At 59.5% G+C, this 18,513-nt stretch overlaps 2 protein-coding genes across 5 annotated transcripts in view; one reads left to right on the forward strand and one right to left on the reverse strand.

Moving 5' to 3' along the window:
* Positions 1-18,513, forward strand: part of PAFAH1B2 (platelet activating factor acetylhydrolase 1b catalytic subunit 2) — a 640,582-nt gene that overhangs the window by 577,204 nt on the left and 44,865 nt on the right. The gene's annotated exons all lie outside the window — the stretch shown is intronic.
* The window catches only part of SIK3 (SIK family kinase 3), a 74,111-nt gene that overhangs the window by 17,428 nt on the left and 38,170 nt on the right, over positions 1-18,513 (reverse strand). For 2 of the 4 annotated variants that reach the window (XM_075442577.1, XM_075442576.1), the window contains 11 exons: positions 16,602-16,665; positions 11,416-11,577; positions 5,599-5,723; positions 4,845-4,968; positions 3,770-3,888; positions 3,323-3,433; positions 3,013-3,156; positions 2,344-2,424; positions 2,122-2,231; positions 1,171-1,324; positions 538-693 (listed from right to left, as the gene is read on the reverse strand). In XM_075442577.1, coding sequence (XP_075298692.1) covers positions 538-693; positions 1,171-1,324; positions 2,122-2,231; positions 2,344-2,424; positions 3,013-3,156; positions 3,323-3,433; positions 3,770-3,888; positions 4,845-4,968; positions 5,599-5,723; positions 11,416-11,577; positions 16,602-16,665 — 1,350 coding nt within the window. The remainder of the gene's footprint in view (positions 1-537; positions 694-1,170; positions 1,325-2,121; positions 2,232-2,343; positions 2,425-3,012; positions 3,157-3,322; positions 3,434-3,769; positions 3,889-4,844; positions 4,969-5,598; positions 5,724-11,415; positions 11,578-16,601; positions 16,666-18,513) is intronic. The other 2 variants (XM_075442579.1, XM_075442578.1) reach the window with 1 other exon arrangement.

Genomic DNA, 18,513 nt, shown 5'->3' on the forward strand with positions numbered 1-18,513 from the left:
CGGCCCCATCCGCGCGGCGCACACCGGCCCTTCCCAAGCGTTGGCAAGGACGCAGGCCAGCGCCGCTGCGGCACCCAGGACCCTCCGACACTCCTTCCCCAGACAGAACTGGCTGTGCAAGGCTGCCGCTGCTTTTGGGGCTACCAGGAAAATTCACCGACGCAGATGCATCGAGGAAGAAAGAACGTGCGTTCGTGCCCCCGATGGACATTTCGCTTTTCTCTGTTAGATCAGCAAAGGAGCGGAAAAGCAACCATTAACAAAAGTGCACAAACCCTTTGCCAGCTCCCGAGAGGGCTGCCATCTCGGCTGCCAGCTACGGGAGAGCACAGCAGCTCTCCCCAGCGGGGACAGAGCACCCCCGGCTCCAGGGCGAGGGAGCCCTTGGAAGCAAGCAGGCACGCTCCCCGCAGCGCTTCCAGAGCCTGCAGCCTGAGCCTGCCGCTCTGTCCGCGGCGACCGGCGCAGCCGCCTCTGCCTGCGGGAGAAGTATTCATAAGCACGCCACCAGTTCCCTCCTTCCCTTTTGCTACTTACTGGCGTCATGGTGACGAGCGGGGACGGACCTCGGGGACGCTTCAGCAGCTGCTGCGCGTGCAGCTGGATGTTGGCTCCGCCGTCCGACGCCCTCCGGCCCAGGGGGCCCATGCCGTTCAGCAGCTGCAGGGTGGGGGGCTGCAGCAGGGACTGCTCCTGGAAGCACAGACAGCGCGCCCATCAGCCCCGCACCGCGCCCTGCCGCTACGGCCGCAGACCCAGACACGAGCGCGAGCGAAGACGAGCCTTCTGGGCTCCAGGAGGGATGAGGGAATGTCACCAACATCTCGGAGCTGAAGCGGGGCAGAGAGGCAGCATCAGTGGAAAAAACAGTGTTTAACTCTCCACGTGCCCGCACTCTGCTTCAGCGGCCAGGCAGGCTGCAACCCGCAGCTCCGGAGCCAGGCAGCGCAGCCCTATTTCTCCCCAGCCTAGTAATTAATTTCATACTGCAGTGTTCTTTTATTCTGCAGCTTTTTAAGTAACCAACTGGAACCACAACCTACGGCAAGACAGCAAGAGGGCAAACCTTGAAGCGTACGGAGTCCGAGGAACACAGAGCAAGCGTGAGCACAACCCCCCCCTCGCTGGCGGGGCCCCGCGCGCGGCGGGGAGCACGTGCTCAGGCGGTACCTTGTACTCCAGCTGACCCGTGGGCTGCAGGTTCTGCCTCGGCAGCACGCTGTGCATGAAGTTCACGTTCGGGGCCACCTGCAGGAACGGAGCCTGAGGAGCGACGCGGGGGAAGCCAGGCAGGAGCTTCTGCAGATCTTCCATGACTTCCGTCCTGCACAACCGCATTCACAGACAGGTGAATTAGCACCGACGTGGCGAGAACCACCCACGGGCCCAGCGCACTCGCCTTCCCTTCACAAAAAGGCTTTTTATTGCTCTGGAAAATGGTCACAGAGAGCAGCCAAGCCAGTCTGTGGCTTTCATCTGTCCCTTGTCCCCTCCAAGTTGAGATTTGCCAAAACTAGCTCTCTGCATTAACCTCGACCGTATTCATCACAAAAGCTTCACCTGGGACACGAGAGCAGTGCAGCTCGGGTGACAAACTGGCTGGCACACCAGCAAACACCAGTATAGCTTACACAGAGCTCCTCACGAAGAAGAGGAGGAAAGCAGCTCATCCTCAGCTCAAATACTACCCAAGTTGTGCAACGGGACGAGGGTGCTTAAAAGAACACTTTTGCTAACGAGACACCTTGAATTTCTCTCTCCATCTAGCAAAAGCCAAGTCTGCGGCAGTAACTCCGAGCCGCTCGCAGCAGGAGCCGGAAACCAAAGGTCCGGCACCCGCCACGACACAGACGCACGCGCTCATCACGCCCGGTCTGGCTGGCGCGAGGCAGAGACCCGGGACTGAGGGGCGTCTGCCAGCCCCGAGACCGCTGCCAGCCCTGAAGGCATCAGCTCTGACACACCACAGAGCCCGCAAGTCCCCGGGAGGCATCAGCCTCTCATCTGCCAACGCAGCCTGTGACTGAAGCTGTCCCGTCTCAGAGGGACCACGGTCACGTGCTAGGAGCAGATCTCCAGGTTCCCTTAATCCCCTTCGGGGAGTTGGAGCCCGGCACTAACCGTGGGTCAGCGACTCCAACCGTGTGCCTTCTCATGGAGAGGTAACGGACCAGAGCTTCGGGCGACGGCTCTTCCCCTTCATCACTGTCCAAGTTCATCGTTCCGTCAGTCTGGGCAGGCAAGACATGGGAGATGTTGAAACACAACGTGAGGACCAGGCCAAAGGCTTCAGCGCGAGCCTGGGAGAAGAACTCGCCGTGGCCATCAAGGGGTGTACCTCACCTCCACAATCTGGTTTTCGGGGTTGATGAGCTGGACTTGTGGCACGTTGATGCTCACGGTATTGCCTGTCTGTTCCGCCTGCTGAGCGGAGAGATGGAGATCAGAAGACACGGGGCTAGCGTCCCACACAGCCCCTTTACTAACGCTGCTGGATTAACACCGGTGCACGGACCTAAGCGCCTGGGAACAGGGAGGCTACCCTGGAGCCAGTGAAGTTCTGTTTATTCTTAATTCTCAAGGGTTTGCCTCATTTCCCCTCCTCCCTTCTGTTCAGGCAGGGTCAGCATCTCTTCTGCTTCCCTTATGACCTGGCCTCTCTTACAGCAAATACCCACGTCCTAGACAGCGGCACAAACTGAGGAAGAAGCATCACACCGCAGCCCTGGTCTGCAGACTCTGGCCCCCAGCCAGTGACCCTCACACTGCCTTCTCCTCTGTCACACACGAACACGAGGATTTGTCGGAAGGGTACTTGCTAAACCCGCAGCCACCAAACAAACCGTTCCTCACGTCAGCATCACGGCACCCTCGACACACGCGAAGGTCTCGGGCGAGGCACGTTTTGCCCTCCTGCCAGGACGAGGACGCCCGCCAGCAGGCCTGAGGCTCGCAGGTAAGGGACCAGCTGGCCTTCCAGGGCTGGAAGAACACTGTCCCCGCAGGACCTACCTGGATGTTAGCAGAGGTGGGGAAGGTCACGGTCCGCGGCATGCTCGGGGACGCTGCGATGCGCAGGTTCTTGTGTCTCTTCAGACGGTCGCAGAGCAGGCTGTAGATCGCGCTGTAGTGATCGTAAGCATCGGCTCTCAGTGACTAAGAAAGCAGAAGGAGAAAGCGGTCAGTTCCTTTTGTCAAGCACTGAAGCACGCTCCACAGCGTGCCGAGGTTGCTCGGCTGCCCGCGGCGGTAAGCAGCAAACACGGCCGTCCGATCTCCAGCGGCATCGGGCAGGGCACGGCCGGCCGCTGTGGGGCCGTACCTGAACCGTGCGCTCCTTGTCCAGCCCCATGTCTGCCATCGCCAGCAGCACGTCCTCGTTCAGCGGCTCCAGCTGCCTCTCGGTCTTCAGGTGCTGACACTCCGCTATCAGCTGCAAGGGCGCAGACACAGACTTCAGCGCTGGCAGCCCCAGCGCTCCGGAGAGCTGACGCGCCGGGCTCCGGCCGCAAGCTGGCGTCAGCTTCGGAGGCTGATGGCACACACCAGTGCAAAACCCAGGGCCTCAGGCTCTCAACGCCACGGGGAGAGGTACAGAAACACACGCAGATGAGGAGCGATGTGGAAAGCAAGACCACGAGACACAGAAGACGGAAAGGCAGCGCACCAGCAGTCGGAACGAGGGCTCTCGACCGGCTGAAGCGAACACTGCAGCGCCACGTGCCCGGCGCAGACCCCACACGCCCACCAGCTCGCTTCTGCTGCTCACCCTGTCAAAGTCCGCATCAGCCTCCCCGAGCTTCATCCACTTGTGCTTGCAGATCTGCTCCATGGAGAGCCGCTTGCTTGGGTCCAGGACCAGCATGTGGCGGATCAGATGCTCACACTCTGCGAGGGAGGAGAGAGGCCGAGTAACCCGCAGGGAGGGACGCGGGCTCGGCGCCGCAAGGGCAAAGGCGCTTTTTCCTTTGCAAGCAACGCACTTCTCTGTAGGAAGCCTTTCACAGCAGAAGTCCTGCTCCTCCTCTGGCACCCGCTCAGTCCCCCACGTGCCCCTTCGCTGCAGACGCCCGGTTTCCCCAGGCTAGGGGGGAAGGCAGCCCCAGACCCCCGTGCTGCGTGCCAGAGCCCCTGCGCTGAGGCTCTCCCCCGCCCGGGTGGGACCTAAGCTTGCTTTAAAAGCACCACGAGTTTCAGCAAGCATTTGCTGTAGGAAGAGAACCTCTTCCCCGGGGGAGCAGGCGGGCAGGGAAGCTCTCAGCTGGGAGACTCCACGCAGCCCCTGCAAAACCAGTCCTTCATCTGAGCGCAGGCAGCCAAGAACCCACACAGGACTTGTTCTTAAGTGAAGCTGCTTTTATCCGAGAATTAATCCAGAAATAGGATTGGTTACTCGAGCATTCAGGAGTATTTCTGCAGAAACAGGACACAGACCTTCCTCTCTGAGGGGGCTTATTGCTGGAAATTGATGTGCCATAACGCTGTAAAAAGCTTCTTGCCTAAAGCAGGTACAGCGAAAGCCTCCATATTGCTAAATCACTATCCCCTTCTCAGCTGTCACGTTCCCCAAAATTTAGAGAGGGCATCTCGGCTAACGTTTTGCTACAGTTTGCAGAGTTACATACACGAAAGCCTTTAAGTAAGTGTACCACGGTTTCTAAATTCCCGCTTCAGAACTCATTTTAGCTAACGTTACAAACCACCATCCAGCAGAAAAGCTTCCTGGCACACCAGTTCACGGGCACACAACTCAACCGCCACGCTGCAATTCCAGTGCCCCAAGGAATCCGTACGCAGAGACGCGCCCCGCGCCCGCTCAGCGCCCTGCCCCGCGCCCGCCTTACCTGTGGACATGAAGAACGGGATGCGAAACTTCCCGCTGAGCACCCTGGCCCGCAGGTTCTGCAGCGTGCTCCCGTCGAAGGGCAGAGCGCCGCAGACCAGCACGTACAGCACCACGCCGAGACTCTGCGTCCGAAACAGAGGCCGCGGCAGCAGCGTTAGAGCGACAGACCGCAGACTGCCGTGAATCGCAGTCAGTGTTGTTCAAATAGAATAAAACAATCATCAGGAAGAAAAAGCAAATCCCACCGGCGTGGGCCTTGTGGACGTCTCAGCCCCAGGCCAGGGTAAGTCCTCCCTCAAACTTCAAGCCCAATTCAGGCTGTCCTTGGTGCCTCGGAAGCGAAGCAGCCCACGGCCCCGGCGTGCCCGAGGCGGCCCCGCGCCTTCCCAAGCCTCCGCGCTTAACGTGCTCTCTGCAAACCCTCGTGGAGCGAAACCTGAGGTTTCCTCCGTCAGCTCTGCCAGCTCAAACCCCACTCCAGTGAGTACGCTGCCACTCAACAGCAACAAAGCGAACCGTATTTTGGGGAAACTAAATTAAAATGCATTTCTGGGCAACTAATATTTTTGGCACCATGCCTCCCAGTAAAGAGAACATGTGACACAGTCGCCAGAATAAAATTTTATAAGCATTTCCTTGAAAACAACATTTCTTGCCATATCCAGGGCTTTTCTGCAACACACGTATTCAGGCAGCAAAGCCAAACAGAGCAAAAACGAGATGGAAGCAAGAGAGAGAGGTTCATCGCCTACCCAAATGTCCACCTTCGGCCCGTCGTATTCCTTGCCTTCAAAGAGCTCTGGAGCAGCGTAGGGAGGACTCCCACACCAGGTTTTAAGCAGCTGCCCAGGTGTGAAGATGTTACTGAACCCAAAATCTGAAAGAACAAAGAGGACTGATTAGAGAAATACGATCCACTCAAACCACCCTAACCAACCAGCGTTCAAGTCACGTTCCGAGTCGAGTGCAGCCACGCACAATCCCATAAGGGAGAGCTGACACGCGGGCGCTGCGCGCAGAGGAGGCCACGCGGTAGGAGCCACGCTGAAGCCACCCGGAGGGCGCGCAGCTTCTCTCCGCGCGGCCACAGCTGACCCCCAGGCGCGAGCGGCGGCACGTCCGCTCCCGGCAGCACAAACCACAGCCCCGCCGAACAACCGGCTGCCGGACACCACGACCCGGGCCTGCCCCGCTGACCAGGACCATCCTGCCTTTGCTCAGCAGAACACAGAGGTCTGTCCAAAGGTCTGCTCCCCCTTTTCAGCCACGTGATGGCCACGCTGGGGCCAACACACCAGCAAACACTCGGATCACCGAGGGCTGCTGCCAGTCCAGCGCATGGTTTGGAGCCAGGCTCCCACCTTAGATTCAAGAAATCCCACATAAAGCTTCCGTGCTAACTTCCAGCCTCCAGCTTCTCCGCTGTCGGTTTTCACAGCTTCCCCAAGAGCAGGGCAGCCGCCAGCAAAGACAGGACGCAGACAAGGGGAGCAAAGCAGGAAACTTTCCCTTTCCAGAGAGCACCACACGAGCTGAGACCTTCGCCTGCGGTGGGCAGCTCTGCAAACCAAGCCAAGTCACCCACCAACAGCAAATCATAAATCCTGAAAGGGAAGTGAAGAGACGGGGCTTCACCTGACAGGCAGCCGCCCATCAGCTTACGTGGGCACTAATGGCATTCTCTGCTAATTAAGCTGCCACCCCCGGGCACGCCGCTGGGACTCGCACCAGGAGGAGTAAAGAAACCAAAGTCTGGGTTCAAGAGAAGTGAGGTTTTTCTCACAGAAAGAGAGAATCTTCACTAACAATTTCTTTCTTTTTTGCCTCGGTCGAATGAAATCGAGCACAGAGTCGCAGAGCGGCGTCTCCACGTCCCGCGATCCCGACACTGTGCAAGGAGAATTTGACTGAAAACACAGATTTCGATACACATATACAAATGGTAAAGAATATTTGAGATGAAAAAGCACAAAAGTTCTTCTCCCATTTCTTGAAAGGTCACCTTCTTTTTTATCTGCTTCTCTCTCCTGCCAGCCTTTTCTCCGCGCTGTACAAGATGGGGACTGTGGCAGGCGCTCCTCAGCCATCGAGGCAGGCTGGTTTCCCCAAATCCCACCAGACTGCAGGTTTGCCCCAGCACATCCAACGCTGCCTGCCGAAGGGAAAACGGGCATCGTCTTGGAGCCAACAGCCCCTTGACGCCAGCGCCCAGTGCTTCGCACCAGCTTCCCAGGGCAGAGAACACCCCACAGACCAGGCACGAGCTGGTGAGCCCGGGCTCCTGCCCGCGACCGCGGGATCTCCCACGACCCAGCTTCGGGGGAGCCTCCTCCCCTCCTTCAACGCGCGCCGGCCGAGCCCGGCAGCCCTCCCAGCGCAGCTCGGCACGGCTCCTGCCAGCCCCGCTCCAGGAGGGCGCAGCCACCTTCCCTTCTCCCCGTCCCTTCGCAGGGGCAAAACTCTCGACGCGGAGATGGTTCACGCTGTGGAGATGGCCTAGCGTGGCGTGTTCCTGCGGAAACACCCGGAGCACAGCCAACGCCGCGCAAACCCCACCTCAACGCGGAGCACAGATGGAAAGCGTTCTTTGAAAGCCCCACGGCACCAAACCAGGGCAGTTCCACTCCTCTGGGTTTTGCTGTTGGAAACGCAGTCATCTAAACCTGCAGACCCCCAGAGCAGTCGGCCTGTGGAGGCCTGCTTCAGGGAAACGGCACACCGCTGCACAATTGCCTTTTCCACCTCTGCAAGCTTTGGAGCGGCCCTGTCTCACGTTTGAAGGAGGATGTGTCACAAGCGCCTGAATCACGGCCACCAGAGCAAGCAGTAACAGCTACGGCGCCAAACGCGTTTCCACCTCCTAACCACCACCCACTCGTAGCCCAGCTTAGACGTGAGCTGCGCAAGAACACGCTGGGATTTCGGCCCTTCACATATTTTGAGCAAATTATTCTGGTTTAGGTACTTTTATTTCTCCTGGTATGCACCCGAGGGAGCTCTGCCGCCCAACAGACGCGCAACGGCTGCCTCCTGCAGCCGCCTCTGCTCCGCAGGAGTGCGGGCCGCTGGCTGCCTGTGAAGCTTCCCCCCTCGTTCACACGGGGCTGGAGCTCGCCCAGGGATTCACAGCGCTTTTCGACGGCGGAGAGCGCAACGCCGCAGCCTCTGCTTTGAGCAGCGGGCCAGGGGGCAGAGATGCTGCCAGCGTGCTGGTGCTCACCCAGTGGGTCCTGGGGCTCCTGCGGTCGCCCCATGGCTGCCCTGGATTTCAGGAGGAAAACCTCTCCCTGAGAGAGCCGCTGCCCTGCCCAGCGCTTCCCGGGCTCCGGGTGAGTCCCCCTGCTCGTCTCGGCAGGGAGCGGGGGCCCGGCGGCTGCGTCTCACCCCAGGCACTGCTCAAGGGCTGCAAACAGCTTCCAGAACCCACCTGGGCTGCACGAGCCCGGGCAAAACAGCAGGCTCTTTAAAAGCCCCCCAGGAGTTAAGGGGGAGGATCTGAAAACCCCCAAGCAACAAACAACAAAATCCAAAGAAACAACCAACCAAAAAACCAAACTACAACTCAAATAAACTTTCTTAAAATCCGTGACAAGTGACCCCAGTGCAAGGAGACATAAATCCAAATCCCCAGGGAGCAGTCGGGCCTCGTTCCACAAACAGCTGCAGAGGGAAAAGGCCATTTTTAAAGAGCAAGGTAAAAGTCACGATGATGCGAGAGATGGAAAATATTTAAAAGAAACCTCGCTGCACTACAAAAAAGTGGGCCCAGTCCCTCACGTTTCCTCAGGGCAGAGCTTCGGGGAGCCTGGCTTTAGTACGTGCCCAACAGGGACTTCCATTCTCAGAAGGTGCGAGAGCGAGCAGACTCTTGCGAACAACTGCAAAGCGAGGCGTCGATCCGGTTCCTCTCGAAGCCGTACCCAGCACAGCCCGGGCCTCTGGCGACAGCGCAGCTCCCGGCTGAACTCGCTGACTGGGAGCGCAGGCGAACGCAGTGCCAGAAGCTACTGACTCAGCCGTCGAGAAGGCACACTGGAGAAAAAGCATCCATGGGAAAAGTGAGCACGAGGGGAGCAGTGTTTGCATCTTACTGTTCATGGGAAAACAGCATAGCTGCAACCCACCGAAAAAGCCCCAAGCGCAGGACGCGCGCTCGCGGCCACCAGCGAGGGAGAAGCGCAGCGCTCGCCCACCCCCGCAGCGCCGCAGCCGGGGGCTACGCGTCCAGCGACCCGAGGCACGGCCGCCAGGCTGCAAACGGAGGCCAGCAGCGACGCGCTAGCAGGGCTGCCCTGCTGGGAGCCCCCAGACCCCCAAAGCCGACGGAATTCCGGGCACCACTGAAGGCTGCGGATGCGGTGCGTCTGCGGACTGCAGCCACTGCACACTGCGTGCACCCCGAAGAGGCTGGGTGGGACAGGGCTAACGGCTCTGCCAGCGAAGGTGGGGCCACTCCGCCACCCCGTGTGACAGGTGGCATCTGTTCTGGAGGTCTGGCACGAAAGAGACCCGCCGCTATCGCTTCTTTCGCTCTTGAAACCACGGAAGAACCGGTGTCAAGCTGTGATCGATGAGTTATAGGGACAGCACCTCACACTTGGAAAACCTTATACCGTAAATCAGCTTTTCCAGGCTACTTTGCAAGCCAGCACGACACCTTCCTGCCAAGCAAAACATTGCCCCTCCCCCCCACCCCGGGTGGGAGCTATCTTCCAGAGCCCTTCTGGGAGCAGGGAGCGGGAAGCAAAATAGTTTCCAACTCCCCGAGATAAAAAAAGTTTCCACAATTTGCAGACGTTCGCAGAGCTGGTCAGCAGGCTCACGTGGACGTGTCTGAAGTCCAGCCGAATTCCAGCTTCTCCCTCGGTCAGATTTGAACTCCCCTCCTCCTCTTTCCTGGCTAGGCACCTCAGCCCTCCGCAGGGATTAGATTTTGCCCCACCAACGCAAGATGGCCTCAGCCCATCAGCGCATCTGTTTGCGCAGAGCGGCTGCCAGGAAGCGCTGCTCCAAGACCTCGCGAGCAGCCTGCGTGCTGGGAGCTCCCCGACTCGCGCCGCTTGCCGGCAGGCCCCGCGCTGCCCTGCCCCAGCACGGAGGCTCTCGCCCAGCCGCCGGACACCCGCCTGCCGGCACACCCCAGCCGCCTTCCCCGCGCTGTGTCCCGGCAAGCGCGAGCTATCCGGCTCTCCGCCGGCCACGGAGCGCAGCACGGCGCGAGGCAGCACCCAGGAAGCACGGCGACCCCCTCGTGCCTCACCAGCGACGCGCCTCTCGCTGACCTGCTGCTCCCAGAACAGCGAAAAGAGCAGGTCAGCATCCCTGTGCCACGGGTCATGCTACCAAGCGTCCAGAGGAAGTTTCACAAAGTCCCTCACGCCTTTCCATTCCTTGCCCGCTCCCTCCTCACAAAGTGAGGATGAGAGAAACCTAAGAAACCACTAATCCTTTTACTACAAATCAAATGCTCAACTCTAATCTAACGCCTACGGATGGCACGCAAGAGAACAGTAACACAGCCACCAAGACTCTTTCCCCTCTCCCCAAGACGGTATCAGGCTAGAAGAGCATTCCCCAACTCCCAGTACTAAAATTGCTCACAGACTTCAAAGTTCTGTAGCCTTAAGCACCTTTTTTTAAATCAAGCAACAAAGCCTTGTGAAAGGTGACAAGCTCTCCACGGAAGTCTACCAAGAGAGGGGGCAACAAAGCGCTTTCCAACGTCGCTCTGCTACACAGTAGGCTCCGGTGGAATTAAATGGTAAGTACGAGCTCTTCCAACTCCAAAGCCCACGAAATGAGACGACCAGGGCGGTAGCAAATCCCCTCGTTCCAACCGGCCGCTGCATAATCCCCCGAAGCCAAACAGAGGCACGCCTGGGGAGCGCACACCGAGCTCAGCAGCTCAGTCGCGCGCACTGGAGGATCGCAGCCCCGCACTCCGTCAGGCCCAAGGTGCGAGCCCTCCGGAAGGGCAGTCGTTGGCAAAAAGCCCACCGCCCAGCAAAGCAGGGGAAGGGACTGCAGGGGCCTGCTTGTTTGGTAACTTCAGCTTCTCTCCCTGCCACGCACGGGACGCCCGCAGCGCCGGGCGAGCTCTCTCGCTCCGTCGGGCAGCGGAGCGAAGGATTCGCGGAGCGCTGCTTCCCCTGCGCGGCTCTGCCGCAAACGCCGTCGTCCTGACTTGCCGTTCCTTCCCTCTCGCCCAGTCTGACCCGCTTCGGAGAAGCCCCAGACTGGCAGCAGGACTCCAGACAAGGTCAGCTACCCAGCCGAGTGGCACACTGCGGTATCTCAGCTGCAGACCTGCCTCCGAAACCCAATCTCTGAAGCCAAACCGGCTGCTTCTTTTTTCCCTTCTTTTATTTTGTGCTGCTTGGAGGGAGATACAAATGTCCTGGCTACATCCTGGCAGCTTCAGCTCTGGGCAGCAGGCCACACAGAAATCCAAAGCTTCCTTTAGCCGCGCTGTGCTTCCTTCTCCCTGAATACCTGGAAGCAGGCAGTGCCTACATTTATGAACTCCTGAAAGCAGCTGCCTTCCTCCCACACCGCCAGTCTGAGCTCACCTGCTATTTTGATGTTCAGGTTAGCATCCAGGAGGAGGTTTTCTGCCTTCAGATCTCTGTGGACTATATTGCGACAGTGACAGAAGTTGACAGCAGCCACTATTTGCTTGAACTTTCTCCGGGCTTCCTTCTCGGCCATGCGTCCGTGGGCCACCAGGTGATCTGCAAGGGACGGGGAGAAGAACAGAGCGGTTATCCGCGCTGGGAGCGCAGCCGGGCAGGGGCCTCGCGCGTGCTCGCGGCGAGCGACGCAGAGGGCGGGGGTGGGGACCGACGCGGGCACCAGCGTGCCTTCCAGTTCCGGGGTCCCCGCCGAAGCTGCACGGCAAGGGACCGGCGCACCGCTGCCGCACCGGCCCTTCCCCGCGCTGCAGGGCGACCGCCTCTCCTCTCCTCAGAGGACCGCTGGTGGGGCTGGCGGGAACAGCAGAAGGGTTTTGGGGAAAGTGTAAAGGTTTTAAAATCTTGTTCTACATCAAAACAGAAATAGAACCTTTCCAAGCTTTTCCTCCAGCCCAACGCCGAGCCTCAGGCCACGCTCCCTCGACAGCGAGGGGTGCAGGTTCATGGCCACGTGCCTTCCCTCTGGATTTTCACAGGAACTTTGTCTTTGGTCTACCAAGCCTCACCGAAGACATCTCCTGCCGAAACCAGTGAAGCCCCGGCTAGCCGCGGAGACAGCCAGCTCCTCACCTCCAGCTTTCCAGCTGAAAGCCTAGGAGCTGCAGAAAGTGCTGAACGTCACACCCGGGAGGGAAAGCCGCCCGTGAGCGGCGGGAGCGAAGCCGCGCTGTGCTGCACGCCCACGGCAGCTCCGCCCCGGCAGCCTGCGCGGCAGCCCCCGGCCCAGGCTCTGCTGCCTGCCCGGGGACGCAGGGCAGCGCCGAGGGACGCCCCGGCTGAGAGCCACCCCGAGCGCTCCCGAAGCCGCAACTCAGCACGCAGGCACAGCCTCAGGAGCGGTTCTACTCCTGCGGCACAACCAAAGCAGGCCATGGCACACGCTCCGAAACGCGTGCGGGGCTTCCTGGCGCTCGTCAGCCGGCTCTCGGCACTCGCCACCCTTCTGGCGCAAAACCAGACTCGCAGCACCCAACAATGCGTTCCATCGTGAAGACAGAGCTCGCCTCCGCCACGGAAACCTCAGCAGGACCACCGAGCCGGCCTCAGCAGGCTGCTGCCTTCCTCTCGCTCCAACTCCACCACAGCGGTGGTTTCTGCAAGGCTCCCCTACGCACACGTCCACCCGAACCAGGCTCGCCGGCCCCCCGCACCGCGACCACGCCGCTCGGTCCCGCGCGCTGTGCGGAGCCCGGCTCTCAGGGCTGCCCCGAGTCGCCCGCTCGCGCAGGAAACTGCTGCCCCTTCTCGTGCTTGGTGCTGCCCAGGCTGGGAGAAAGGTCCGTACAGGTTAGGTGTGAAATCTGCCTTTTCACGAGCGGAGGCCCGTCCCCAAGCTCTGCACGTCGCACAGCGCTGGAGACCGCTGACATTTCTGCACAAGCCCGAGGAAGGACAGAAACAATGAAGCTACAGAATGCCTCGCATACCACCGAGGGCAACTGTGGGCCAAAATTAACCATTGCCAGCTCAGCCTGCGTAAAGCCCTCAGGCAGCGGGGGTTACAGGGGTGACCGGACCGCCCAGCCGGGAGCCAGCACGCCGACGTCGCGGGCGCCGAGCCCGGCAGCACGGGCTCGCCGCTGGGTCGTCGGCACGGCAGCGGGCGCTTCGGGAGCTGGAGAGGTGCATGGTGCTGCTCCTTCGAGTGCCTTCCGGAGAGGAAGGGATGCGCGGTTTCATTTCACAGCCCTTAAACACATCAGTTGCTGCTCCCTGTGCTAAAAACCCCAAATCCTACAGTGAAGAAAAAGCACCTCCTGGGTACGAGACGGGACTGACACAGGTGGCACTTTTCGCCTCCAGACAGACTCCTCGCGCTCCTCGGCTGCGTCCTGGCCGGGAAGCCAACGCTGCCGAAGCTTCACATCTCCTCCGTGTGGCGGACTCGGTGACGTCTCCAGCGTGCCCGGTGACCTTGCGAGCTCAGCAGCAGCCTGCTCCCGCGCCGCGGAAGGCGTCTGCCGGCCCGCGCTCAGCAGGCTCGGGACGAGCGGGAGCAGACGGGGAGCGGGGGCAGAGACGGCGGGCCTGCCGGCCACAGTCACCAGGCGGCAACTTCGTCCACCTCGCGGAGAATTCCTGCCAACCGACCAAGCACCCATGTTCTTGTCGACCAGGCCAGCAGAGCGTTTTCAGTACTCGTAGTAAACAGCTCAAATCCAAACCGACTTTCAGACTACCCTCTGCTTGACCTCAGAACCGGGACGCTGGAGGGGCCGGGAACAGAGAGCACCCTGTGTCTGAAAGGAGACGTTCGTTTGTTCCCAACGTCAAACCAGCAACTCCAGCACACGCAGCACACGCAGCGGGACAAAAATAACAGTTTACATCCTGCTGCCTAAGCCCGCAGCGAAAGCCAGTGCTCCCCGATCCCCACGCACTGCTGTGCAAACAAAGCGAATTAGCGAAACGCTTCCAGCACGGATGAATCCAAGCCACTTAGGGCACAGCTTGGCCACCAAAGGAGCCATCGGCCCTTACTGGAAATTCCGATAAACAGGGTGCAAAGCCCTCCTAGGTGCTAGCCCAGGAAAGGCTGCAGGGCTCAGACCAACAAGGGAGCAGAACGGCAAGCACCCAGCGCTGACGGACTGTTTAAACCGTGGCCGTTCGGAGAAACGGCCACTCTTGCTGCTCGAGCTGCCACCCTGCGCTACTGCCTACGCACCACTTCCAGCCGCCTGGCCCCGTCCACACCTTTGAAAGTCTTCTTACAGCGTCAAGGGAAACAGCTCGGATTCACTTCTAAGCAGCCCCTGCAGTGCACAGGAGCGTGGCGCTCAGCCCTACGCCGAGCACGCAGGCGCCCAGGGCTGGCAGCCCCACCCCGCTCCCGCAGCTCCGCACGAAGACCTGGGCCACGCAGGTGCTGCGACAGTCGGGAGAGCCGCCCGGCTCGGCGCGGGCGCGTGGGGCCCGGAGGATTCCCCAGCGCCTGGCAGCAGGCACCGCCACCGCCACCGCGCCGCCCGCACGCGGCCGTCCCTGCGGCAGGCCCCGGCTCCCGACCAGCCTGCCGTACACGGGACGGACGTGCCACGCGGCGGCACGCACGCAGAGGCCTGCCCTGGCTAACAGGCAAGGCCCCGCTGCTCCGCGCTGCGCGGCACCCCGGAGAGCCGTACGGGTGCGAAGCCAGCCCGCGCCGAGACACCGTCTCTCAGCAGCACGAGGACGCGAGACTCCTCAGTGCTGGAGATGCTGACGACTGCGAGGAAACCTCTCCAAAGCGGGTTGCTGCTTCCTCCCACAAACTGCTGCCGCTGCTAGAACAAAGTCTTCATGGCTCCCCAGGAAACCTGGATTACAAAAAGCTGAGACCTCGGTTTCCCCCTCTCCGCTCTAACGCTGAGGGTGTGCAGGGCCTCGTGCAGGGCCCGAAAATGCCCAGCACAGGCTGGCGGGGCACGGCCTTCGGCTTCGGTCTGGAAAAACGTCAGGGCTACTGCCTACCTGGCTGCTCCCAGACGTCAGCGAGGACACAACGCTGGGCAGCACCAGGGAAATCAGCCACGCTAACGAGACGACTTTACTACAGCACAGAAGATTTCGGAGAGCAATTAGATTTTCACTTCGACTCATGTAGAAAGCTATTTTTGTAACCAAGAGAATTCATTCCAAGTTTGTATATGCGCTTGCACATAGTTCCGGATTTAAAAAAGGCTGAGCCCATCCCTGCCAAACGCAGCATAAGAGGGAGAAAGCAAAAAGTGATTTGTACTTTCTGCGGTGATCCACACACCAGCGAACTCTAATTCACACTCAGTAGGTTCTGCTGCAATCCGGGCTGCTGCACAAGGCACGCCGAGCTTCACAAGCCTGCAGACCCGGTGGGTGTCTGGCCCCGTGACTCGCGTTTGAGGAAACAACTGGAAGACTCAGCGGGAGGGCGTCAGGCCATCCGCACTCTCAAGACCGCAGCGGCTCCCTGCCACCTCCTTCAGCTGCCACCTTCTCAGAGAAGAAATCTGAAGGACACGGACAATGTTGAGAAGGTGGCATGACAGCCATCTACAAAGGCGCTGAGGAACCGGCGTTCGACGACGGCCACTGGAAAGCAGCATTTCTCAGCCCAAGCTGTCTTGTCTTCCTTAATTTGGGGCCGCTCTTGCCTCACCGAGAGCTTCATCTTTTATTACAACTCCACCTCAGTCCCAGCAGAGCGCCAGGCTCCGACATCAAACGTGAATCTACGGCCATGGCTTGACAGGGCAGAAAGGAGGGCACTTCCCCTTAGCTGGCAGGCCCCACGCGACCGTCCTCACGCGGACGCCGCCGGGAAGCAGCCCGAAGCCGGCCTGCTTCAAGCACGAAGGTCCGAGGCTCGCGCTCGCTAAGCTTGTAAAGACCAATCTTGCAAACCTCCGACTGGGTCGCCCGGCACAGCTTTCCAGCGTGGAAGTAAATCTCTGTTTCTGCAAGGTTCTTGGTGGTGGCGGCAATAAAACAAGCAAGTTAATACAGCAGTCAACAGGTCTCGCAACTGCGCTGCACAGATAATTTTCTCCTTTGAAGAACAGCTTCTGCGGTCAAGAAAGCTCAGGCAAACGTCGTTAGCAGAGAACGGAGTTCACAATGGATGTAAGTAACGCGCGCTAACGTCAGATACCAAAAGAGAAGACACATGGTTTGGAGAGCAACCTACTGCAGAACTGCGGGGCAGCCTGCTGCTTTGAAAGCTACTCCCAAAGGCCAACCTTTCTGCTGTATACATAGCTGTATAGTTACAGCAGTGCTATTTCACAGAACTTGCTGGGAAGCAAAGGCCTCAGCAACGCTTTGAAATCCAACCGGGTGACTACTTCCAACACCTTTAATCCCAAAGTTAGCACAAAAGAGGAGCAGCACCACCTGTCAACGAAACCCAGAGCAGAAACAGAGGTCAGGGGAGTTATTTTTCCATCAAGTCGGAATCGTTTCTTTCTTTATCCCTCTTGCCAACGGAAAGTTTTCAGGCTGAAGGGCATCTCTCAGCTGAAACAAGAGCGCGCGGCAGCTCTTTGCAATCTACTGTAGTTGACCGAGCGCATTATCTGATTAAAGAATGCAATAAATGTACTTACCAAATATTTCCCCTCCACTAGCGTACTCTGTCACTAGATAAATCATCCTCTCCGTCTCCATAACCTGGACACAAGGACAGAAAAGTGACAGGTAAGGAGACTGCCGCGTGCAAAAAGAAACGGAACTAACTGAAAATTGCTATTCCTTCTATAACACATGTAACTGCTTTCATCAAATAAAAAAAAAAAAAATAAAAGACTTTCCCGTGCTTTACAGAGCTATGCAAAGGAAGGGACAGGAACTGGGGGAAGAAGCAAAGAGCAGGCTTTAAGCACTGCATCTGTGCCTGAACGCGCCACTTGGCCTGCACCTTCCCCCCTTCGATTGCCCCCCTGCCCTCGCCCTGTGCCAGCAGGCCGGAGCGCGTTCCGGGCTGCTGCAGCAAGCTGCTTCTCCTTTCTAATCCTCAGCCCCCCGCGGGCTCCGAAATAACCAGCGCTGCTCGGCCGGAGGGGGGACACTCGCCGAATCGGTAGGGGACCTTCCCAGGAGTCGGCGAGTCGGAAACAAGCGGGAGCGGGCTTCGCCTTCGGGAGCCGGCACGCACCACGTTTTCAGCAGTCTCTAACTCACGCTCTCGAGAGTCTGTCAGGGTCTTGGGGCCGCAGCAGAGCCCCACGCCAAGGCCGGCGATTTGGACGGGATTTCTCCAGAGGGCCAGGCACCGCGCGGACACGGCGGCGGGGGCTGGCGAGAGCGGGGCCACGCTGGGCGCCGCACCGGGGCCGCCGAGCAGGACGCTCCCCCGCCTGCCACCGGTTTCGGAGCACAGCTCTGTCACCCTGAGCGAAACCCGCGCTCCTAAGTGACCTCGGAGCCCTCAGCAGCTCCTAGGAAAGCCCCTTGCAGGAGGCAGCAGCGGAGGAGAGCGCAGGGTGAGGCACCGTACGCTGAAGAGAGGCCTCGGCCAGGTTCCTAACGCTTAGCAGGCAGCGGGCGAGGGCACACAACCCCGACGCAGCAGGCAACGGCCTCCCGCCTGCGGACCGGGTAGGGGTGGCTCCGAGGGCCGCTCTGCGACCAGGTTCTGTCCGGCGACCCCCCTCTGGGCAAGCGCACGCCCGGGGTGCTTTCCAGACCGCGGTGCTGTTTATCGAGCAGGCTTCGCAGCTCTGTCAGTGGCAAAGCCCAGCGCGCTTCCCTGCCGGGACCGCGGCGCTGAGCCGCCGGTGCCAGGCACCGCAGGGCAACGGCGGCGGCCGGGCTGCTTGCTGGGAGAGGCCTGGAAAGGGTTTGACTGTGTTTTGGCTCTCCTCTGTTTCAGAGACAAGTGAAAGTTCACCTTCCGACACGGAACGGACTACAGTCCCTCCAGGGAGGCTCGCTGCCTGGCACCCGGCACTGCCTGTCCTCGCTGAGAACTGGGACTCGAAGACGTAGCCCTCGCAGCTGGAAAAATTCATGCCTGATCAGAGCGCAGCAGCTGCTTCGTCAGCTGGATCTGAACGCCAAGGCCGGAGTATCACACAGCCGAACCTCAGTCCTGCGCCGGGCCGCAGGGCACGGCACGCGGCTCCCGCTCCGAGCCGACACGACCCGTCCAGGAAGCCCTTCTTCGGGAGGCGTTTGTAAGCGCGTTTCTGTTTCCAGGCAGAATCTCTGCTGTTAGAGACTACCACCATTACAGACACGGTCTTCTTTTTCACTCACACTTTGTAAGCTCATAAGCTCAAGGAAATGTGATTTTTAAACTCAGATTCCTGATGAACAACTGCGAAAGGCTCTAAATTCCCAACACCAGGTTTTAGTAGTTTTTATCTAAAATTAAATGCCACTGAAAGTACCCAGAAAGAACAGCGAGATCAAACACGCTCCGCAGCTGGTAGTCTTTCCTCACCTTAGCAAAGCCGAGCCACGAGCATCGCCTGTTCAGTATCATACCAAAAGCTTTAGATGGAATAAACCAGGTTG

The sequence above is a fragment of the Opisthocomus hoazin genome, chromosome 24 (genome assembly GCF_030867145.1).
Source record: "Opisthocomus hoazin isolate bOpiHoa1 chromosome 24, bOpiHoa1.hap1, whole genome shotgun sequence".
Lineage (NCBI taxonomy): Eukaryota > Metazoa > Chordata > Aves > Opisthocomiformes > Opisthocomidae > Opisthocomus > Opisthocomus hoazin.